Below are 25052 nucleotides of genomic sequence, written 5' to 3'. Positions count from 1 at the left end.
CCTTGTCTGTTTGCGTCTCTGTGCCCAAGCCTGCCTGCCAGAAAAGCTCCCCGCAAAGGGGGTTCTGCCCTACAGCTTGCATTCGGGTCCTACTTCCCACCGGTCATGTGACAGAGGAATACAAGGTTAGTGCCAGGCAGAAATTAATAGCCTATCTTTGATTTTGCATTCATTTGGTAACTTGTTGAAGTTATCTGATAGTTCTCTCGATTCCAAAGACATATGATTCTTGTGTGCGCATTATGCATATCCAAAGTTAACGCATGTTGTGTTTATCTTACGCCGTACATGACTCATTGTCGTTATGGACAGTAAGCACTTTATGTCAGTTATCCATTGCTCCTTTTTGTTATGCTATACAGCCGCTTTATACATGTGGAGACTTATATGCACACACATTTTTCACATTCCACTAGTTTCACACATTTTACTGTCATCGTACTTCTCTTCTGATGCCATTTTATTTATTTGTTTGTTTATTTGTAACCTGGTAACTGCACACTGAATCTTCTTATATTTGTACAATGACACCAAATCTTATTTGGTAATCATGAATTACCAAAACCTTAAATACACAAGGATAGACTCAATTATTGCTGAAAAAATCTACGCAGAGATATAAAAATGTAATATTCTCATCAAAATCACATGCACAGCAAAAAATGTAGGCAGTAACTATATACTGCTCTTCCAAAAAAACAACCTTTAGGTTCAAAACAACATCCATCGAGAAAAGAAATATATCCTCCTTGTATCGACAGGAATACTTTATCTGCATTGTAAAATAGCATAAATAATTTATGACAAAACAAAAAGCTTTTAAATTTACTGTACATGATTGTTAGCAAAATCAGAAATGTCAGTGTGGTAAGATCATGTACTTTATATAGTCAGTCAGTCAGTCAGTTCTGCCTTTCAACAACAGGGGGCAGTAGAGGTGCACCGTTCCCGGAAGCACAGCAATACCGGGTCCATGCGTAGAGCGGACGGGGCAAGCCCCACTTCCGGCTCCCTGTTCCAAAAATCCGTTTAATATGTGGTCCCCTCCATGGGGGACGTATCAGATATTTAACTGATAAAACAGATTTTTTTTTTTCAGATCCAAATACTTTATTAAAAAGTTCTGCACAATTATTTACATCGACACAAACACATTAAAACATATAATAGAAACTGCACTTAAAAAATTGGCACTGTCAACAAGGGAATTAAAAACATTTTCCTACTAAAACAATGATATTCAGAAATAGTCATAATATAACAGGCTGAAATTTTCCCACATCATACAAGTGAATGCCAATACAATAAGACATTACTGAAAATATTTTAAAATAGTATTAAACAAACTATCTGCAGAACCATTCACCATAAAATAAGCAAAAAAAAAAGCAATAAAAGCAACCAATATATTTACACACCATTAAAATCTAAGTAAACACATATGGCCATTTATACAATTAAAATGTCATCTCAAATGCATGCTTTTGATGCAAGATGAGCATCCTGGTTTCTTTTTATGAGCCCAAGTTATTTATGGAAAAATTAGGTTTTACAGGGGATCGGTAAATAACATGTTCGTGCAGTCTAGTAACATTCGGGGTGAATCATGGACGATTGATCTGAATTTCAGGACGATCAGTCCACATACGATCAGAATTAATCCACAATTACAACTTCCCAGAATATTATAGTAAAAGGATTAATTCCATGCCATGTGGGTGACGTAATCGTCCGTGAATTCATCCTAATACATGCCCCCATTGTTGTAAGTGGCATATTCATCCCGCAACCTTCTCTCCAGCTGCAGAATGGAGAATTTCTTCTCCATCCTGCGCTGCTTGCTATACTGCATGGAGAAGGTTCGGATCCCGTCCTTCACACTCTCCCACCATTCGGCCACAGAGGGGAAGGTAGGCTTCTCCTTCTGCCACTCGGAGAAGTGATCGAAGAAAAGGTGTCTAAAATCGCTCTCCTCCAGGATCTGCAGGTTCATTTTCCAATAGACGCCCCCATATACAGCGGCGTCTATGGAGGCAGTGGCCTCCACTGCCAAGTGGTCAGTGGGCCACTGTGGGGAGAAGGACACCTTTTCAAAAACAACGGGGGGTGAAGCTAAAATGTAGTCGATGCGACTGCTGGCTCCGCGACTATTATGCCAGGTGAAGCCCAGCATGCTGGGGTTGCATGTTTTAAAACCATCCACAAGTTTAAAGGAACGAATAAAATGGCGAAAATGCCCTGAGCTGACATCCTCTCTACCCTCCAACGCGATGTGAAAGTCCCCTCCTAAAATCAAGTGTCGATCTGTGACACAGAACGGGGACAACTCTTCAGAGAGAGTTATACGGGACGAGGCCTCCACTGGAGCGTAGATGCATATGGCCCGGAGGCGCTGTCCCCTCCATGTGGCGTCCACTCCCAAAACCCTGCCTTGAAGAGCGGTAAATTAACTTACTTCCTCAAAGGCGTGGTCGCCAAAAAGAATCCCGACGCCTGAGGAGTGGACACCACCTACGCTCCAGTAGGATCTACCCCTCTTCCATTGTCGTGAAAAGAGAGCCTCGTCCCGCTGGTCCCGGAGGTGGACTTCCTGCAGAAAACAAATGCTGAAGGGGAAGATGCCAGCTGATTAAAAACCAACGTACGTTTTAAAACGTTCCTCAAACCCCTGACATTCAAAGTGACAATATTAAAATTGGCCATGAAATATTAAAATGATCAAATACAATTAAAAACAACAAACTAATTAGACAAAATGTAGATATTAAAGGAATTCAAACAGAAAAAACAGACCATAAGATAAGCCTTTATGCAGATGACGTATTACATTTTCTTAGGAATTCTCCAACCTCTCTTCTGAAGACAATATCACTTATAGATAAGTTCTCATCTATATCAGACTACTCCGTCAACTGGAGCAAATCAACAGTTTTGCCTTTGAATTGTAGTTTCCAAAACACAACTACTACTCCTTTACAGTCAGGTAACCTTAGATACTTAGGCATAAATTTTTCCACCAGACTCTCAGATCTAGTACAGATGAATCATATTCCTTTGTTAAAAAAGGTGGAAGAGGATCTTGTGCAGTGGAAATCTCTACCTATATCACTCATTGGAAGAGTTGCCACCATTAAAATGATGGTCCTGCCTAAAATCAATTACTTGTTCTCAATGATCAATAATAAACCCTCTATGGCTTGGTTTAAAGCAAGCATCTTGTCATTTTTATTGAAGAACAAACCATCACGAATCAGCTTGAAAACTCTGCAAAAAGCCAAAGGTAATGGTGGTCTAGAACTACCAAGTTTCTATCACTACTTCTTAGCCAACAGACTGCAGTATATAACAAATTGGATCAAATCAAGCCCGGTAGATAGTCCATGGCTGGACTTAGAACAAGCAATCTGCGGAGAAGTAAAATTGTCTGATCTGCCTTTTATAAGTGTTTTAAGAGCCTTAGTATTAACACCTCATTAACAGCCTGGTGGGAATTTTTAAAAATAACTAGGTCTCCACTTATCCCCTGCAAATTAACACCCATTTGGAACAATCCAGATATTTGCCGAAAAAAGATAAAATTGAGCTTTCCCTTATGGCATGATAAAGGGATTAGAAATCTTGAACATGTTATGCAAAACGGAAAATTTATTTCATTCGAGGAACTAGTCTCAAAATACGGAAGTAAATTTCTTGAGTACCAGCAATTCAGGCAAGGTTCAATCTTAATCAGTTTAACTTAGAAATACCTCCATGGGTGCTAGAATTTTTAAATCTTTCTAGCCCCAAATTATTGCAAAAAATGTATAAGTTATTGTCAAAAATGGATGACTCAATTTCCCTCCCAACCTCAAAATGGGAGCAAGATCTATCCATCGATCCAGATCAAAACTTTTGGAAAGAAATATGTTTAAACACCTTCAAAATGACTAAAAACCCCAACTTACAGCTTATACCATACAAAACTCTGCATAGAGCTCATTATACAGGACAAAGGATGTTCCAAATGGGCCTTATACACTCAAACCTATGCACCCACTGCTCAGGTAACTTTGTAGAGAACTACATGCATGCCATATGGTCCTGCACACCGGTGCAGAAGTTCTGGCAAAGGATATGTGAAGATCTATGAATTTGGTTTAATTGCTATATCCCAACCTCACCTACATTGTGCATTTTAGGTGATGCAAGTGTATTAGATATGGAAGAAAATAAAGTGCACATGATCCTTACTGCCTTAGGCATTGCAAAGAAAACTATCTTCATGAACTGGAAATCAAAAAATAATTTATGTGTTACTCAGTATAGAAATTTAATTCTAGACCACATAAGTTTGGAGAGAATGTCTAATTCCCTCCAAAAAAAACAATTGGGCGAATTGGATTCTCTCTGGTCCATTCTGGCCAATTCCATTATGTAGGAGGGGGTGGTCGGCTGTGGTCTCGTCTCCTCATGATTCTGGCGGGTGGTGGGGTTGGGCCCCCGGGCTATGGGCGGCTAGTGGCTTCTTGGAGCTGGGGGGGCTGTGGCTGCCATCCTGTGATGTCTGGGTGTCTGCCCTGGCTGGTGGTGGGGGGGGGGCTATTTGTCGTCGAATGAGTGGGTGACTGAGTACGGGCTGCCCTTCGGGGTGGGGGGGGGCTAGCTCTTGGCGTCGGCACTGCTCCGGGATGTTGTCGCCGGGGGTCTGTAAGCAGGCATTAGCATGACAGTAATGTGGTTTGAGGCACCGAGCTGGGGGAGGGGGAAAGCCTTGTAAGCTCCTCTTTGGGTGGTGCAAACAAGGTCCAGTGTGTTATTTCCCCGTGTAGGAAAGTCTATGTGTTGCTGTATTTTGGGAAACACACTCTTTAAGTCTGCATGATTGAAATCCCCAGCCAAGATGAGAAAAGCATCTGGGTGGGCTGTCTGCTGCTCACTGATGTGCTGGTACAGTTCATTCCGTGCCTCCCTCCTGTTGCTACCATTGGAGGTGGGAGGGATATACACAGTAAACAACAGTATAGCTGTATATTCCCTCGGTAGATAGAACGGCCGGCACTTAATAACCATAAACTCCAACACTGGTGAGCAGTATTTGCAGACCGCAACAGCATCGCAGCACCAGGCGTCATTGATGTAAACACAAAGCCCGCCACCGCGGGTCTTACCTCCCACGACGACAACTCTGTCAGCACGGTAGCATGTTAGCTGGTCAAGCTGAATGCCGCGGTCCGGGACACAGTCACTGAGCCATGTTTCCGTGAACACAAAAACACAACAGTCCATTACATTCCTCTGAGATGAACATAGTAGTCGGATGTAGTCCAGTTTCTTATCCAATGAGCGTACGTTGGCCAGAACGATGGAGGGGATAGCGGGTTTGTGTGGGCAAGCCACCAGCCTAGCTCGGATATCTCCGCTCTTATCCCTCTTCTGCTTTCTCTCACGCCGCTTGAGGCACCTCCATTTTGGGCGAGGTGCAGGAGTGGGGGTCGGTGATTGAGTAGGCCTGCGGAGCAGACCCAGATCATTCAGCTCTTCGGCGTCCACAGAGTCTAACTTAAAAAGTTTGTTTCTGCCGATGTTGAGCAAAAATGTTCGGCTATATATGGGCTTAAGAACAGATAAACGCGACAAAGGTGTACAGAAACACTGCAACGTCCAGGACGAAAAACACAAAAACACTGTTTAGTCGGGAGAGAGAGAAGCCGCAGCGTGTGCACGCGCCGCCATTTTGGGAGAGAAAAAAAAATTTAAAAATTAAATTTGACTTCTGAGGTACCACTGTATCCTGTAAATTTTAGAACGTGAAACGGTCGGCTAAGTTGACCTCGAATGGTTCTGCGTGCTCATTGGTTATTGCTACGTATATCTGGAAGCAGAAGCTGTAATTTTTATTTCTCTTGGTCTTGATTTGGGCGATCTTCATTTACTGTTTGTGTTCCATTGCTTTAAATAATGTCTGCAAAGGGTCCTTTCAGTCGCTTGCGTGGTTTTCTACACACCTGTCTGGGATGCTTTAAGTGTTCCAGCTTTCGTGTGCGCAAGCCCACTGCACCATCCTTGACTGTTGCAACGGGGGTTGCTAAAAATGACAAAACCCCTGCAAAGGTCGGGAGTGGCATCCACCTCCCCAGTGGACACGGGGATCACCAGCATGCTCCTGTTGCAGCAGAGGCAGGGTCCGAGTGGGCGGCAGTTTGGAAGAAGATTGCAGCCCTCGAAGACAAGGTGGGCCGTTTACGGTCTGAGATCTCCGTGCTTGCTGGTGCCCTGACTGACCCACATATATCCCGGAGCAGTTCGGAGACCACTGGGACTCCTGTTGTAGTCTCCACTTCAGCTCCAAGCTGTTTCCCACCCCCTCCTCCTCCACTGCCACCTCCTCCTCCTCCACCTGCTAGTATCCAGGGCCCCAAGCAGAAGACGAGTCATCGTCAGGGAAGTGGCGCAGGACCCACCAAAGGCCCCAACATGGTGGATGTCCTGGCGGAGCTGCCCTGTGTTAAACTGCGCCCGGTGCTGAGGTCGCCAGGTGGGACGCCAGTGCCGAGGAGGGGACTGACGCAGGGGACGCCCATGGCCTCAGAGGACATTGCTGCCATTTTAGCAGAGGCTCTGAAGAAGAAATTCAAGCAACAGAACCACTCTGATGAGTAGGAGCAGCAGGCCTCTGAGCCCTTAAACTTTTTTTACTTAAATTTTTTATACTTATATAATTTTTATACTTAAGATTTTTATACTTATATACTTTATATACTTAAACTTTATATACTTATACTTTATGTACTTATATACTTTATATGCTTATATTTATATACTTATACTTTGTGTACTGATTCTATATACTTATTAATAAATAATATATTTATATCACTATTATTTTTAAAAGAGTTGCTGATTTTGTAATACTGCTGCAGCATTCTCCACATGCTAATCACTGCCCCACATCGAATTGGCACTTTGATCTGCCACATATCACTTCACTACCCCCTGTTGAATGTTGCATCGTATGTTGTTAGATATCTTCATTAAGGACATTAAGTACTTCATTATTAGGCTGCACAATATTGGAAAAGATGTATTTCTCCAATTAGTATTGCAGTATTTAATTAAATTTAAAATGCTTAAAACAAACATCTATTCATGAGTGATTAAAACGGCAAGGATGAAAATGATTAGGATTAGCTCTTGCCAAAATAGGGCTTGTAAACTTTTGTGGTAGTCAGAATTAACCCAAACAACTATGACTATACCCCACGGAAATCTTTAGTAAAAAGCGAAAGATTTATACGGGATGAAGAGAGACCCGAGTCGATATGGGGCTGCCGCTTAGCAGGTCCCCGTCAGCCGGGTCTCCGTGACGCCCCCGCTCTGAGTAGAATGCCCAGGGGCGTCGCAGCTGTCGCTGTCGGGGCCCCGACTCCTCCCTGTCCTCCTGTCCTCTCAAGAAACAGCAATCATTTAAACAAACATGAGGGAAAATTCAAAAGGCAAAGATGACGTCATGCCTTACCTCAGCACAGCTGTCCACCACACAAACAGCGTGTCACCTTACTTCAAAATAAAAAAAAAAAAGAAAACCGGAAGGAAACGGGGGCCACGCACGGACAGGGCCCCTCCCTCACAGCACATGCAGCTAATTAGCTGGCCATCCAGAGGCACTCAGTCTATTAGTCACCCACTCAGTCAGTTAGTCAGTCAGTCAGTTCTGCCTTTCAACAACAAGGGGCAGTAGAGGTGCACCGTTCCTGGAAGCACTGCAATACTGGGCCGATGCCTGGAGCGGACGGGGCAAGCCCCACTTCCGGCTCCCTGTTCCAAAAATCTGTTTAATATGTGGTCCCCTCAATGGGGGACGTATCAAAATAACCTTTTCATACCAAAACAAAATGTAAATCAGCTCAAATACATGAATAATAAATATTATGCTTGTACTACTTACATTAACACATAATCACAATGTATGAGGCTGAATCATTCCTACACTATGCAAATCATGCCAACACAGTACAATAAGACTTTCAAAGATAATATTAAACAAATAGAACTACACACAGAAAAATAATGGTTCTTTAGAAGTCTGTGTGGTTCCATAAAGAACCATAACCTACTAAAGAACCATTTTATGTAGTGGATGGTTCTACGTGTTAGTCATATGGTTCTTTGGGATATTGAAGGGTTCTTAATTCTTATTCGAGTTATTGGATGGTGGTGGTGGGTATAAATTTGCAAAATAATTGTCCCTCTCCATAAGCTGCACTGAAAAGGAGAAGATGAAGGTTTTTCTGAATTTGTAAATACAACGAAGATCATGAAAGTACATTTTACAAGAAAATACTATTGTAGTCTTGCTACTTGAGAATCCCATGTATAATTCAGTATGATACTTTTAGTGTCGTTGTAATTGTTTTCTTAAAATACATTTTTAATTTTTGTCCGAAATATCAGAGTAAAATCCCTATGGTTTTGTGGCTTCCACAACCTGCGCATGCGCATGCGGCTGACGAGTCCTGGTAGAGTGCGGCTCGTGCGAGGGGGTTACGAGGTTTTTTTCTCAGAAGACGATCGGGAGCAGTTACAGTACAAGAGCAGTAAGGTAATTTTTTAAATGGGGAAAAATGTTTTGGAATAATTTAACCATCAGAAGGCAATTTAAAATGAACTATGAGGATCGGATTAAAAAAAAGTCCCACGAGTAATTTTTTGACATTCCGAACGATTTTACTAATTTGACGATAGGGAGTTTTTTTTCCCGTATGACTACCAATAAGAACTTCAAAGTAGTTGAAGTTTTTTTTTTATTTTATGTGAGGGTCTGTGGCCAATCGTATGTAGGAAATTTATTCCATGATTCAGGGTTTTCTGCTTTAAACGCTCAATTGCTGTGACGGTTGTTTACTGAAGGATTTTTATTTAAAATAAATACTATTAGGGTGATAATCCATATCATCCCGGACACTTAGAGCTACTTTGGGTTATCCATCCATCCATCATCTGAAACCGCTTATCCTATACAGGGTCGCGTGGGGTCCAGAGCCTATCCTGGACGCAAACTTCGGGTTTTTCCGAACTGCTTTAAAACCGAAAAGCTCCTGTGCTCGACTAATTAGTTAATTTCTTCTTGTGCTTAACTGGTTTGTTTCCTTGATTGAAAGACTTATCCAGCATGTTTCACATTAACATTAAGTAACACATGCATGGTTACAGGAGACTCAGCAAGAATTCAGCGCTCAAGTGAAATCCAGGTCCTTTTAATTGAAATAGTAGTTTACAAATCCTGTTCAAGCTCAAAGTGTCTGGGATGACATGGATTATTTGGTCACCCGAAATACCATCGTTAGCAAACGGTTAAGATCTGCAAATTAGTAAGTTAGTGCAATACGTCCCCAGGACGGAACAGACAAACCTTGGCTATAAATAAGAATTAAATTGATTAGGTGAGAACGATCTGTTGTGACTATAGTTTGCAATGTAACCAATTAGGTTTTGTTTAGAGCCCTACCACTGAGTTTGATGGGTGACTATAACTGATAATTTTAATGGTTGTTGGTATCATTTAAATAATTTAAATTATAATTTTAGAAATATATATAAAGGACCAAATATATATAAAGGACCAAAGGAGTTGTAACCACCATATTGCAGCAATAAAGCAGGAGTGCCAAAAGATGAGGCCAGTGCCTCCACAGAGTACAAAGGTACAGAAGATACTATATTCAACAGCACACCACTGCAGAGGTCTTACAAGAATTCCCCTTCTTTTCTATTCCAGTCTTGGTGAGTTAAGATGTTAATGTGCATCAGTTTAGTACATATGTAATTCTGCACTTTGCATTGAATAGAATAAATAATTTGTCCCATATTTGCTTCAAAACACCAATAGAATTAATTCATTTAAACTACATGTTTTGCTTCAGCTGTGTGAAGAAGCATCAGCACTTCTTAAGATTGATGTGGACAAGCAGGTCATCAAAGGGTTCAATAAGCTGGCAAGCCAGCTTGTGTCCATGGCACCTGAAAGCAACCTGAAGAGGCTTTGCCTGCAGTCTGTTGATGAGAGCCAGACTGATACTGAACGAAATGGTAAGCTACACAAGTCTCTTATAATACACTGAAAGACTAAATCAGATAGGAGGATAGTTAAATCTACCAGAGTACAATATTTCTCATTGTATCTGAAAGAACTGTTGCTAGTCTAAGGTAGTCTGTTTAACCCTATTAATTAGGTCATCAGCCCTCCTTCCACTGTTACTTTTGTTGTCTAAGTGCCAAGTCAAGTTAATCAAATTCATGGTGTTACGATCAAGTACACCTTAAATTAGATAGTGAAGAACATGTGTGGGTTAACTGTACAGATGCTGTGGTTGTTAACGGGGCTTCATGTTAAATAATAAGCAACAGCAGCAGAATAAATAATGCAATTTTTTCCCATTGCACCTCACTTTTAGGTCATTAAGCCTCATGAAGCTATTATAATTAATTGTTTTAGGTAATTCTACCACATTGTATTACAAGTATTTGTGGTTTATATCCAGTGTTTTCCTTTTGATGGTAGCATGTAATTAGGATAAGAAGTTCCCCTTATTTATTTCAGATTTCACTTAATCTGTTTTAGGTCTTTAAGCCACATTCATTTCAGATTGGTATGAGTGTTTCAAAACTTTGCCGAATCAAATTTGTGAGTTTTGTTAAATTATTTGTGATTTACAGGCCAATTGGTGAATGCAGTTATACTCCTCCTACCATCCATCTTCATGGAAAATACACCCCAGCTGTTTGTAATAGATAAGGTTAGTCATTTTGTGCTTGTGGTGGACAGTCTTGAATTTGTTCTTTTGAAAATGCGAAATGTGTACTTCAATGTTTTGCCTGATATTAGATTTTTATATATGCTGTAGGTTTGGGCAACACGGGAAAGGTTTCATCACATTTTTTTTTTTCATGCAGGATCACAACCTATGATCTTATCATGATTCTTTTTTATGTCAGTTAAGACTTTTGCAAGTTACTGAACAGTACAACCAAACAAATTCCCCAATAAAAAAATTGGCCATCTAAGGTAACAAAATCTAAAAAGAAAAAAACACATTACTTAGGTGAACCTTATTTTTGTAAATTTCTGTTTGCATTGTGTCGGTTTTGGAAAATCCAAACAAGTTCCATATTACCAAAGTCAAATTCTTTTTAGAGACCATTGTTGCCCATACCGCTATTTTGCGAGATAGGAAATGTGAATTTAGAAATAATTAGATATTAAGTGCATTTTCAATTACAGGACAAATACCACTGCTATGTCCCACAAAAAAATACATCTAATGTATTAAGTAATTTTGTTGTTAACAAACTGGGATTTTGTATGCAACTAAACATAGGAGAAAGCTGTGATTTGTAATTATGATTTGTAAACATGACAGGTTTACAGAATACAGATTTAAGACCCAAATGTTTTGTTTCAGGAACCGATAAGCCCAACACCTACGATCATCTTGAGCAGCATTGATGGCAAGCCCCTGAGTGACAGCACAGATGTTACTGTCATGATGGATGGTCACAAAATGACAGCGGACAATGGAGAGACAGACATTTCTTTGGCCATGGCTGTTTTGTTGGCCCTCTATCATGTCTACAACATTGCATATCCCTGTCAGCTTTAAACTTTAAAAGTTTTTTTTAATTTTTAGAGATGTTTATTCTGAAGCTTGACACTTTAACAACACGTGTACCAATAGCTGTGCAGAGAGTTGCCAATGCCCTGAATATTTCTTAAAAAGCACATTGTATGATATTAGGATTTTAGTTCAGTTTCTAAATAAATAAAATGGAAAACCAACTTCTATTTGCATTTCTCTCTCGGCTTTACACAATATTGCAATGTTAAATAATAACATTATTAGAAGAACCATTTTTAACTAAAGAACCATTTGAAAAGGGTTCTTTATTTAACCCTTAGGAGTCTGAAGGTGTTTTGGAGCCCTGAAGAGATTCTGACATGTCCTGACATTTGTGTATTTTTCAGTTACTTATAAACATATAAATGTCTAAAGTCTGATAACATTGTATTCAGCAGAAACTGGGCTACAATAATATATGAGCAGCATGTATGTACAAGTCTTTATATTGGAGAAAAAAATAGTTATGCGTGATTATTGAAAACAACAAAAAAATAAGTCACTGAAATTAGACCACAAAACACATTCATGACATTTGTGTACAAGATTTTTGTGACCTGGATCTTGTAGTGTAGAGGTTTTACTTCAAAATGATGTGACAATCATCTCACTCACTCATTTACAGAAAACAATACATTCATTTAAATTTTCTAAGACACTTTTTGTTTAGAAAGGCCATATGCGAGGAGGTGGGAATGCTCATGAATAATGCTGTTCACACCAGAGAAGACAAAGACCTGCATAATGAGCTGTATAATTACCCCTTTCAGTCAGGTATGGGACAGAGGAAAGTGCTACAAGAAAATAATTTGAGGACAGAAACATATTTCTTGCAGGGTTCGTACACATTTTTACCATTACATTTCCATGACTTTTCCATGACTTAAAGGTAAATATTCATGACTTAATAAACAGTAGTTCTGAGGCACTCACAAGGAATATAAGTTTTAAAAGCCTTTATTTAAACTTGGCTATCCATTAAAAACATGCCAACATGTTTCAGCCTCTGTGGCCTTCTTCAGGGTAAAAAAATGCTGTTAAATTTGCCCTGAAGAAGGCCACAGAGGCTGAAACATGTTGGCATGTTTTTAATGGATAGCCAAGTTTAAATAAAGGCTTTTAAAACTCATATTCTTTGTGAGTGCCTCAGAACTACTGTTTATTTGGGAAACATTTTGGATCTCCAAGCTGAAGAGCACCAGAGGAATACACCTCTCAACACCCAAGCAGCACTCCTAGTAACTCGTTTGTGGATTCATGACTTAATGTTCCATAAAACGTCTGTGTATACATGTGAAATAAGAATAAAAATCCATGTTCAAATTTACCACAGCGTATCTTGAATAAAATAAATGAACAAATGCGGTTTAATACAAAATAAATATTTCTTTAAATAATGCTGACACAGTAACACAATAAAAATAAATAATGTCAAACCCTTAGACATTTATTAACATAAATCAATGGGAGACAACAATGTAAAACCAAAAAATAAATAAATAAAATAAATAAAAGTGTCCAGCAACATTGTCATTAACTTTAACTGAAGGAAATTTAACTTCACTGGATAACCATTTTTAACAAGTTAACATCTGTATTTGAATTATCCATTCCCCAAAAACAATCAACAGAGTTTATTTTTTCATTTCTGCAAGCTTCTCGTCAATCTGATTTCCAATTTTCTGCAGAGATGCTTTCTTTTCTTTTGCAGTTCGGCGGAAACTGTTGGATTTGGTGATAAAGGTGAGATTGCTTGAAGATTCTGCCTTTTCAGCATATTCATCTGCTGATTTCTCAAGAGCACAAATGTCTGCCTCCATTCTAGCCCTCTTCTTTTTCAAATCCTCTAGATCATCTGTGAGGGTCTTCCTCTTCAAGTCAACAGCTTACTGTTCTTTCTTTTTCTTCTCCTCTTCCAAGTAGCCATGGTATTTCTGCCTGGCTCCTGCAGCCGAAAGAAGCAGCTCTTTTGTGATCTCTACCTTGATTATGCCCCCTACAGATCTGATATGGTCAACAATGAGCCTCTGAGCCACCAGAGACCTCTCCTTCTGATTCTCAACGATTAACTCTTTGTTGATGGAAAAGCCTCTTTCCACACTGGCCTGTCCATGTGACAAGACAAGCAGAATCTTCACAACATCCCACACTTTGGAAAATGATGGTTTTGTCCCCATTGTCTCATGCAACAGGGTGTCCACTCGAGTGTTTTTCGGGTCAAATTCCCTGAACTTAGCCTGAAAAGCAGCCAAATCACAAAACTCCCTAAATTCTCGAAGGATGTCATCACACATAGCCTCATTTACATGTTTAGCTCCTACAAGTATGTGCAGCATTCTTCTCATTTGACTTACGCACAGTTCTTTACATTCAGCCATACGTCTTGGGTCAAGGCACTGCATGCTTCTCACTAATGTGTGATGCACTGGAGCCTTTTTCAGCAACTTCTCAAGGAGTGCAATCAAGAGTTTCTTGCAGTCCATCCTAATCTCTAGTCTCTGCCTTTCAGAAATGTTTTTGGAAGACTTGAGTTGGTTGAGAGTGACTTGTGCTGCAAATCCAATATCAACCTGAGAACTATCCTTGTGCAGACTGCTGTCCTGAAAAGGGACCTGGAGGAGCTTTAGTGTAGATGTGGCCTCTTGCAAGTGCTTTTCTTTCAGAAATCGTCCCATGAGGCCTGCAAAAAAAGTTTTTTAAAAAATTAGGGGTTTTATTATGCAGTTTGATCACTTAATTTGCAAATTTACAACCAAATGAAATGTTCTAAATGATCTTTTGAGCTAAACACTTTCATTTTGTAAACATTTAAATATCAATTAATTTATTGGACTTCAAGAAGGAACATTACAATAACTGTGTAACACTAGACAAATGAAATATAGTCTAAACAATTACTATATATATATATAAATTTTTAATCTCTATGACAGAGTATTTAAAGTCATTTCTGCTGTTATAAGGGGAAAAGCGACAAAAAAAAAATAACACTTTGCCAGTAGGTGTCGCTCAATTAAAAAAAAAAAAAAAAAAAAAACTTCTCTAGACTTTGCGTTTAATTCATTCCATTGCCGCGTGTCTCGCATTTCGAAACACAAAAACGCGCTATTCTTTTTTTAACCTACTTAAACTTATGCAATATCTTGCTCTAGATAAGTTGCAAAATGAAAAAAAATGACAGAAAAAATGTCATTTAATATATTTGCATGCATTTCTAATTACTGCAATGTGTACAATAAAACATTAACAAATCACACAATCCATGTTTATCCTTACCTTTGATCAGTTTGTACATGTCATCAGAAAGGAAAGGCAGCATGGGCTGGTCTGACTGATACATGGTGAGGAAGGGGTCGATTTCTCTCGCAATGCTGTTAAATATCTCCACTTTCACTGGAAATAGAGGATCAGCACATCGCATCTTCACCTCATCAAACGACTTCACTTTTGGATTCATAAGTTCACCTCTCTCTACCATGTCGATGTATTTTTTTACATGTGGCCAGAGCAGCAATCCTCTTTCTGACACATTCACATTTTCAATCCACCGATGCTTGCAAAACTTGAGCATGGGAGTGTCACATCCGGTTGCTGTCACAAAATCTTCGTGACGAGCAGGGCAATCATGAAACAGCCAATACAGGCTAGAGAGTCCGTGTTCGACTTCCCATCCAGCGGATTTACATCCATGTCTGAACGCATTGTGTAGTATGTGCAACCCGCACGAACCTATGTTGATTAGTGACTTACGCACATCATTCTGCACTTGCTTCTGGAGAGTTTCAAATACTTTCCAATTTACGTTCGGCCCGTCCATTGAGATTTGGACAAGATTCTTGATTCCGGTCTCAGAAAGCAAGTTGCTGATTTTTTCAACGATGTCTTGAGCTGATGAATGGCCCATAAACTCTGAGCCGATGTATTTAGTCTTCACCTCGGACCCGTCCCATAGCCTGACATGCATGTCTAGCTGTTTAGCCTGTAAATAGTGATTCAGGCTTTCATCAAATAACATGACATATACTCGTTGCTTTGATACACTAGCCAAAGTCAGTTTCTTAAAATAAGGAGCCAGTCCAAAATTACACATATATGAGCACTTGCGTTCACCGCATGTAAATCTTGCAGCTATCTGACTGTCGGGGAACATGACCGGAAAAAGCTGGCTTATGTCTTCACAAGACTTGTGAGAATAGTGAGAATTAGCCACTTTTAGCGCCCACAGTACCTCTGCAGTGAGGGTTTCGTTTCTGGACACAGCACTCAAAATGGTCCCTTGCTTTGTGGTGGAGGAGAGGGAAGCACTGCAGCTGGCAGAGGGTATCATGACATTAGTCACCTGGGTGAAAAAGCCAGCGATCGGGTTGGAAGCTGACTGTTGCGCAGCTGCAGCGGCAGACTGGTGCTTTGCACCTTTAGCATGGCTAGATAGCGCTGCTTCTCCCATGTTCGAAATGTCGAACGTTTTATGGCAAAGTCTACATTTTGCTCGTCTCGGGTCCTGGTCTTTCTCAAGCCATGCATTATACTTTTCAGAATGAAGCCATACATTATTAAAGCGACATTTTCCCGGCATTGTTTATTTTTGCTCAGCTGCAACTGAGTTGCCCCAAGCAGAGAACATGTCACGTGATCCCTGTCAGCACAAGTACGTAGGCAATACGTCGCATAAACGGCGGATGGTCGCATTTGGATCGCGTTCCATTACGAAGCATCGCGTTTTATTTGCGAAAACGTCGGATCGTCGCGGTGTTGAAAAGTGTTGCTCGCTTAAACGCCCAATGTGCAAATGACTGAAAAGCTACTAAATACCGACCTTAAAAAAAACTTATCAGCGACGTAGCGCCGACGTACTTGTGCTGACTGGGATGTGACTGATCGCCCGAACGAAAAAATTATTGCAATTTGAAAACCAATATTATCAATTGAACAAATTCAAGTACACGGATATTTTTGAAAAACAAATTTCCATGACTTTTCCAAAACTTTCTGAGTTTATTCATTTTCCAAAACTTTTCCAGGCCTGGAAATTGCCATTTTAAAATTCCATGACTTTTCCAGGTTTTTCATGACCGTACGAACCCTGTCTTGGTTTGTGGTTTATTTAGCATGCATGTCCCGATGTGAGGTGCTGGTGAAGGCAAGGGTGATGCAGACACATTCCTAAAAACAAATAAATAAAAAAATGTTAGCATCTCAAACATTTACACCCGAAATGTTTGTGCTAAACAACATTACCGATAGCAGTATTATAGGCTAAACAAAAGGGAGCCAAATATATATTAGCAACCATAATCTAAAGCTATCCAAAACGAGGTGAAATACATCAGAACATTTACAAACATCTGTAAACTCCATAAGGCATTATCTTAGCCACCAGGAAACAACATGTTTGCTACATAAGGCAGCATGTTAGCAGAGTTATCTACATGCTACACTAACCTATGTAAATGGCATTGAAAGCCAATGTTTCACATAAGCTGACAAAAGCTAGCTGAAGTGAGGAAAATATTTACTAATATTAGTTTAATATTATCAGAATAAGAGTTATATAAGACTTAATAACTTACCCCAGGGCTGTCAAGTTTTGAAGACAGGCAAGAGTGACATTCCACAGGAAGCCTTTTCATTGGTTGTTGTGTTGTATTTTACCCAGATACAATAGTACTATTTTCTGATTGGCTATTGTGTAGGCCCTTTCTTTTTTTTTGATTGGCTGGTAAGTGACAGGCTCTTGGGGCAAATCTTGTCCGACTTCAACGTCATGAAAGAGGCGTGTTTCCGACGGGAAGCGACATTTTTCTTGACGTTTCGTGACGTTTTCATCCGAGTTCCGACTTGGAGAGAAATAGTCGAACGCACTATTAGACTATGTGTTTTTAAGCCGGGGGGCGTGGCCTTGTATGCATGCTGCCCGGACTGTTTTCCGTGTGAATGGCTGTGGGCGTGCCCTGCCTCGGGTCATTAGCAGATAATGAAGTGTGACAGAAATTCTGTGCCTCTCCTTGGTTTCACATGGATTACATAAACTGAAAATATTTATTTTTCATTTAAATTGCTTTATTTAAAAGTAGACACTTTAAGCTTTCTATGGATATATTTCTCATGTCTGTCTGTGCAGTATTCGCGGAGTTTCAGTTCATTTTAGTGACGTGTTTCAAAAAGATTTTCGCGGAGACTGAGACGGCTGAAAGCGCACCCTGTTTCTTTTCTTTATTTTACAAAAGCACAATGTTTTGTGGATATTGTGAGTATACATGAATAAAAGTAGACCCTTTACAGATTCAAATGATGTACTACACTTACGTGTATGATCAAACATGACGACGCATTTTAAGTTCTTTTCACGGTTACCAGAAAAAAATGCAAGTGTCCCCGCTGGCGGGTCCGCCGACTGCTAAGGGTTAACCATCTGGGCCCACAAAGAACGTTTTTGAGAAGGGTTCTATAAAGAACCTTTTTCCCTGTAAGTTCTTCAAAGAACCAGAAAAGGTACCTCGAAGAACCATTTTTGATGGTTCTTCGTGGCACTTTTGTGGGTTCCTTAAAGAACATTTAAGGAAATGGTTCTTTAAAGAACCTTGGTTTGAAAGGTTCTTTATGGAACCAAAAATGGTTCTTCTATGGCATCACTCTAAAGAACCATTTTCGGTTCCAGTTAGCACCTTTATTTTTCTGTGTGTACCTGCAGAACTATTACCCATAAAACAGGAAAAGGGCAATAAGACCAGCAAATACAATTATACACCATTTAAACCTAATTACAATTATATGGTCAATAAAACAATTAAAATGTCACCTTATATGCATGCTATTAAAAAGTTAAGACCTCTAATCCTCTAGAGTCGACGGCATCGTTGGCAATGCAGCGATCTCTCTTGTGTATTTCAGTTCATAACTCACTGAAATCTTATTATAGAAACATGAAAAAAAATGCTGACTAAATCAGTAATCTGCATTCTTTTCAAAACGTCCATTGTTGGAAGTATTAAACTTTTTTAAATTAGGTTAAATCGGCAAAAAAGTAAACCATGTCACCTTACTTTGTTTTATCTGCATCGGGGGTGTGTAGTACCACTGTCACCCGAAGATCGCTATTCACATTCTAAATAGCCGCATTAGCGCGTATTCAGATTGCATTCGCATGGTAATTTGATGAACAGCGCAACGGTGAAACGCGATCCAGATACATCCCCTTCAGCGCCATAAAAGGGGGGAGGGATGTGGCCAGGTGACAATGGCTCATTCATACACATGAAAGTTGCTACATATTCAATGAAAGGAGCCTGAAATAGTTACATGAGTTAGGTTTTTCTTGTTTATTTATCCAAATAAATATTGCAACTACACCATTTAGTCATCTTCGTGTAGCCAAGACTTTGGTGATCAGATATCTGGGATCAAAACAAACTGCCAGCATTGCTTAAAATGTAGTTTTATAATGTTTCTGCAAGTGTTCCAAACTGCATTTTGCCATGTCTATACTTTGAATGTCAAATTACAAACTTCACATAAATCTAACATATTTACAAAGTACACTAAGATTAAGATGAGTTTGTTGCCAAACCAAATATATAAGAAATAATTTATTTGCCAGGAATTAAGTTTTTGATATTGAATGAAATGTGTGAGCACGCCCCAGTTAGTGAAAGTGTGTCCCCTACCCCAAGACTACAGAGGGTTAAAAAGGAACACATCCGCATGACTTCCAAGCTCTGCACAAGGGTTGGGCTAAAACGGCATCATACACCTTCCCAAAATACATAAAATCAGTAACCTTGGGAATAAAATAGGCTAATCGCACAATAAACAGCACAACAGATCAAAATGTTAATAAATATTAATAATGTTAATTAGGGGTGTCAACAATAATCAATTCGGCGAGGCATCGCGATGCGGGGCATGAACGATTCAGCATCGATGCGGCAAAGTGCCATAATCGATTATGTCACTGTTGATTTTCTGGCGGAAAATAAAGTTGTGAAGTTTCAAATACTTCCGGTTCCGGCGGAATAACAACAACAACGAGCAAGATGGCTGAGGCGGAGGGAGATGACCGCGATAGACGGGTTATTAAAAACGCGCCCAAAGCTTGGAAAGCGGACATTCCTCACTCTGAAACGGATTGTTGATGGTGATGTTGAACTCAGACGGAAGAAGATGTTTGTTTGCACAAATTTGGTAGTAGGCTAAGCCTACACACTTTATTTTTGGTTTACATTACTGTATTTCACATCTTGATATTTTGTTGTATGCAGTTGATGTGATGTAGGATCAGGGCAGGCATATAATTGCCATTGTCTTAAAGCTGCTAAGCTGCTGTTTTGTTGAGAATAGTTTGCACTTTACTTTACTACTTGAAAAAAGTTTCACAGCAATAAGTGGTTACTGTGTGTTGTTGCACTGAATATTTTTATTCCTGGGTGGTTGTTGTTAAAATAGTGCTACTTATTATTTTAATATTTGCACAGGACTTCAGGAAGTGGCCTGTCTTAGAGCTGCTATTTTACTGTGTGTAAAAAAAAAATATTTATGTTCACTGCTGAAAAAAGTTGGCTGTTATTTTATTGCTCTATTTATTTAATTTCAAATGGTTCTTAAGCAGAGAGAAGAGAAACATTTCTCATTCAAAGCACTGAAAGCACTGATTTTGATTTTCTTTTTCAGGTTTGAAAATGCCATATCCAATACCCTGTACCATTTTATTTAATTACATTTTATTTAATCGCATTTTATTTAATTTAATAACTTTTATGTCAAAGATACAGGAGAGACATAGCAGCCAATAAAATCTGTTGTTTAATATCTGCTTGTATTGCCTCACAACTGATAAAAAATTTGCCTTGTGCGCAGTAGAATTTTGATGGATCGCAATGCATCATAGAATCGAATTGAATCGAATCGTTACCTGGTGAATCATAATCAAATCGAACCGTGAGGGCAGTGCCAATGCACACCCCTAATGTTAATATTGATGAATAAGTGCTAACAGTGATCAACCAAAACAGTGCTCAGTAAAATCTTTACATGCCAATAAATAAAATCCATACCAAATAAAACACACACACAGAAAAACAAAGCACACTTACCTAAAACCCGACGTGTCCTCTGTGTGCTTCAGGAAAATGCATCATGTCAACCCTGTAGGATGGAGTGTCACCACCTAGACGTACCGGGGCAGCTTTCGCCTAGGATCAAGGCAGTTGGATGGATGTCAACTTACCTCTGGGGGTATTAACACTAACTCAATTGTTCAAGTTGCTGCCAAAGCAAAACATCTGTGTGCAACCACTGTCCACTATTGAATTAAGTAAATCCAACATGTTCTTTTTTTCAGTGTATATGGAGCCCATCAAGGGCTCATCATTAGCCCATGTGGCTAACCCATGTGGGGCCACCATGGAAACTGTGGACAAAATTGACTGGGCCCCACTTGGGTTTCCCATGTCAGCCCAAGTGCATCCCATGCGGGCCCCACATGGATGTGTTGGCTGGGATGTTGTGGATAACGCAGTTTTAAAAATAAGTGCGGCATAAATGTTTTAATTTCAATTTTACCTGAATTTACAAACATTGTGCCGGTCAGTAACAGCTCCCAACACTGAACTAACGTTAAAAGTTTATCTTATTGACCCACAAGCTACAGCGTACTCTATAATCCAACACATCTAAATTACTTTTAAATATTACTGTGATTATATGGATTAAAACACTTGCTTAAGATTCATTGGATTTGTATATTTGGATATTTTACTTACTGTAGTGTGAAGCGAGGCCGATCCGCCATCTTGAAAGAAACGAACGAGGAATAAGCGCGGGCAAGACAGTTTACGTGAACCTGGATGACGTCATACGCAAAATCACAAGGCTGAAAGATTTTCAGTTAATAAAACTTTAAAGAGACATTTTGTTTAAATTAAACCAGCAAAATTTTACATCTTACTTGAAAGGTTTAATTTTTACAAACTCATAAATAAGAAAAAAGTTCTAAATACTCATAAATTTTAATTAATATAAACTAATTGTAATTATTTAAGTTAATACAACTCAGTTCAATCAATTAGTTACAGCATTAGGGTTTACAGTGTAGCTAACCAGGTAAAAATTCGCAATTAACTTCTAAATTATCGAAATTCAGCTACATCAATAAGTACATAAGTTACCACGAAACATACATGTATTAGTTTAATAAAGTCTAAGCAGAAATTATCAAAATAAATCCGGCTTTGGTTTTATTTGCCGGAGCTCAAACGTCGGACATCTCCCTTATTAAAAGGGCGCGGACTCTGGCCGTTGACGATCACGTGCCGCTCGCGCCACACAACGTCGTTGACCGCAGTCTGTCATACTCTCGCGTGTTTACGTCTGAGTGACAGGCGCCGCAATGAGATTTAGGCAGTACTAACGTTAAAAAAGCTCTTACTGACCTCATTTTACTGTATCATATGCGCAGTAATTTATCTTGCTTTCTTAAAATAACCAATACATTTTTGTGCTAGTGCTCTGTTTGAGTCCATGAATTATGTCCTGCATAGAAATGTGTAGTGGCATAACATTTAAACAACTGGATCGCATTTTAAAACATAATCTTATGTAGACATCACACCTCTCCCGGAAGACTCCCGCAAATGCACTACAGCTCCCTCACGCCCCCGAATGATGTGCAGCATCCCGGAAATCTGTCCACACAGAAATAAAAGCAATCAAACGCAGGGAAGTGGCCACGTGCCTACGGATTGTATGTTGGGCGTGGCTACGGATAGTCTGCCGCCGCCCCACAACTTTCACAGCCAGCACCCCCTTCCATCCCTAAGGTGGGATAATTCAGACATCCCAACCTGCAAAAACTCAATTCAGGGAGGTGCCCCCAACCAGGAGGGAGATAACTTCAACAAACTTGATTTCACAGTTTAATTTGTTCATTAATTTTCTCTAGTCAGCGCACTCACGAATGTCAATATTATGTATTTTGACAATAATATAAGTAGATTATTCTACCATTTATGCAAATTCCTTAATTATATTCCATTGCTACTTTACAAAAGTCTTCAAGGAATCTTTCATGACAGCATTAGCAACTAACCAAGTGTTTAACTAGTGTGGACTTGAATAATACAGCACATGAAATGACACTTGTTAAAAACTCACCTCAACATGCCTTTTACAATCGTTTAAACCGTTGTAACCCCCCCCCCTTTCAGCCACCAAAGGGGGTACACGCGACTACAAGCTGACCACGTTAACTAGATCCTGGGTTCTAAGTTCACTAGAGGTGGCTGTGACTCCCTGTTTACCCGCGAGGTGTTATGCGACGAGATTTTGTTCCCTTAGACCGAACATTTAAAACACAAATAATAGATTTAGCAGCGCGGTGCCTCCACTGTGGGAATATTGAACTGAGATGAAGCTAATCAGTTCATAACATATTCCCCCAGAATATAAAACAAAACCACCACATCCTCAATAAAGACATTCAACACTACTTAAACATAACCGGGCTATTTATTGAGCCCTATTCAGCAAGGAAGAAAACAACAGCTCCAATATGACCACTAAAGTAAAGAGGAAAAAAAAACAGAGCAGCGTACCCTTAAACGGTAAACCTACATTTACATTTCGCTGCAATGCAATTAAAGTATAAGCATAAGAAAAACCTGTTGCACAGCGTGGTGCGTTGGGGCCCAGTCGTTGGTGCACTTTTTATTCCACAACTTTGTTCGGGATCAAAAGAAAAGAAAACTCAATGCCGAGCAGTGGGCGCAGGCGAGTTCCGGCGAGCAGGGCTTCCTTCGGCGTTGTGCCAATCCACACGGCGTCGCGTTGCCTACCTCCCTTGCAGCCGTATACCTCCTGGTCTCCGGCACCGGGGCAAAACAGCAAAACACTCCGGGCGACACTTTTTTTCCTTTTCCCGAAGGGCGAAACCGAAACCTGCTCCGTCTCCTCTCAAATCCTGCTCCGACCCTCTTCACGTCCTGCCCCGACGATTCTCCAACGTGTTCTCCCGCTCTCTCTTAGCCGCGCAGTTCCTTAACACGTCTTTCCTATTGGTCCATGTACATCCTATTTGCAACCCATCAACATGGATGAGCAGGATTGGCCACTGTTATGTGTCCAAAACGCGGCAACTCTTGCCCTGGCATTCTGGGAAATGTAGTCCGTACAGAACACTAACAAAAACATGCAATTTCCTGTCTAACATTGTCACAGGTGCTTACACCGTCATGGGCAATGCTGAAATCACTGTTGCAAATAGTACAGCGCGCGCAACATTGTCATTATTTTCATCCATATTAGACAAGGATACACTTTTGTGTAGTCTGAAGTGAAATGCGTTTTATATTTTCGTTTTTTGGGGCACTCTCCCTCTGTCATGATGCTCCACTGAACCAATAACTTCGGTCCTCGAGAAGTTAAATAAAAGCCCGCCCGCATTGAAATCTGATTGGCTTATTTTGCTAAGTAAACTAATCAGGATGCTGTCTGTCTAGCACGGGCTATAGGCACACACGCAGGGATCCACACATATGCACGTTCTATCTTTCTCTCTCTCGCTCATTCCGTCGTACGCGCGCGTCTCTCAAGTGCGCGATGCTCACGCTACTGTCTCGCATGCATTCTCTTGTTTACTTGCTCTTCTTTCCGGGATATTTTATTCAATTTGCGGGTATCAGGGAGTCGCTGTCAATATGTGGGAGACTCCCGAAACTTCCGGGAGACTCGGGATGTCTGGATAACTGCTTATTGGTACTATAATGATAGCTGTTAATTTTCAGGGAGCTGTGATGATATTCGAAATTGTGCAGGGTTATATAAGTACTGTGAAGCTGTCGTTATCCAGTTAAATGTTTAAAAATATTTATTATTTTATCATATTTTATGTATACTTTCAGTTTATTCACGGGTCTTTCCTGCATTCATCTTACCATCCATCCATGCCTACTTTAAAATCAGACAGATTGCTTAACTTGCACATGTCCAATTACGCGTACATATTTTATTGCTGCAGATAATTAAGGTAGGTAATACAACGCTGAAGGTTAGATGTATAGTACGATTACATACGTACAACATGTGGTCATTTCAGTCAGACAAACGTTTAAAATGGAAAACGAGCTTTCCGTTTTTACCGGCAATTTCCATAGCATGTCTTAGTCGAAGTACTACACTACCATCTATTGGACAAGTCAGGTTACTGAATCGTGAAATGCGTCTGTACTAAAATGGATAATATCTTTAGTCATGTTTTCTTTTGGGACCACTACAAGAGGATTATCAGTATGAAGGTTTATCAATAAAGATAATTTATTAAAATAAATATTACATGGCTCTCCCTGAAAATAAGATGCTCTTAGCTTCCAAAGCCAAGGACACATTCTAGTGATTTTCCAGGAGACTGGA

General features: G+C 39.9%; 1 protein-coding gene, 2 non-coding genes and 1 pseudogene across 21 annotated transcripts; all 4 read right to left on the bottom strand.

The window, feature by feature from the left end:
• Nucleotides 1-425: 425 nt before the first annotated feature.
• Nucleotides 426-24289, bottom strand: LOC140585579 (uncharacterized). 19 transcript variants are annotated; one of them, XM_072708038.1, is made up of 6 exons: nucleotides 23480-24057; nucleotides 23306-23362; nucleotides 22258-22330; nucleotides 21410-21489; nucleotides 14928-20839; nucleotides 13018-14331 (listed from the first exon to the last, which is right to left on the bottom strand). In XM_072708038.1, the coding sequence occupies exons 5-6, from the start codon at nucleotides 16225-16227 to the stop codon at nucleotides 13538-13540; spliced, it is 2094 nt and encodes a 697-aa protein (XP_072564139.1). In that variant the 5' UTR covers nucleotides 16228-20839; nucleotides 21410-21489; nucleotides 22258-22330; nucleotides 23306-23362; nucleotides 23480-24057; the 3' UTR covers nucleotides 13018-13537. The 19 variants fall into 19 exon arrangements, with proteins under 19 accessions (XP_072564151.1, XP_072564139.1, XP_072564150.1 ...); XM_072708049.1 differs by having other exon boundaries at nucleotides 14928-15044; nucleotides 20741-20839; nucleotides 21827-24289; XM_072708035.1 differs by having other exon boundaries at nucleotides 14928-16814; nucleotides 20741-20839; nucleotides 21827-24286.
• Nucleotides 933-1125, bottom strand: LOC140585611 (U2 spliceosomal RNA). The gene has a single exon (XR_011987553.1). It is a non-coding gene; the product is annotated as a U2 spliceosomal RNA (small nuclear RNA).
• LOC140585609 (U5 spliceosomal RNA) lies at nucleotides 7166-7296 on the bottom strand (annotated as a pseudogene).
• On the bottom strand, nucleotides 7715-7906 carry LOC140585608 (U2 spliceosomal RNA). Its single transcript, XR_011987552.1, has one exon. It is a non-coding gene; the product is annotated as a U2 spliceosomal RNA (small nuclear RNA).
• Nucleotides 24290-25052: the final 763 nt, after the last annotated feature.

This window comes from Paramormyrops kingsleyae, unplaced genomic scaffold, assembly GCF_048594095.1.
Source record: "Paramormyrops kingsleyae isolate MSU_618 unplaced genomic scaffold, PKINGS_0.4 ups33, whole genome shotgun sequence".
Taxonomy (NCBI): Eukaryota; Metazoa; Chordata; class Actinopteri; order Osteoglossiformes; family Mormyridae; genus Paramormyrops; species Paramormyrops kingsleyae.
This window is presented reverse-complemented; position numbering and strand designations above follow the sequence as displayed.

Excerpts from the sequence above, each read along its gene's own strand:
- LOC140585579 (XM_072708035.1), bottom strand. The coding sequence starts at position 16,227 with ATGCCGGGAAAATGTCGCTTTAATAATGTATGGCTTCATTCTGAAAAG. Across the intron at positions 14,332-14,927 it reads CATGTACAAACTGATCAAAG|GCCTCATGGGACGATTTCTG; the intron begins GTAAGGATAAAC and ends CTTTTTTTGCAG.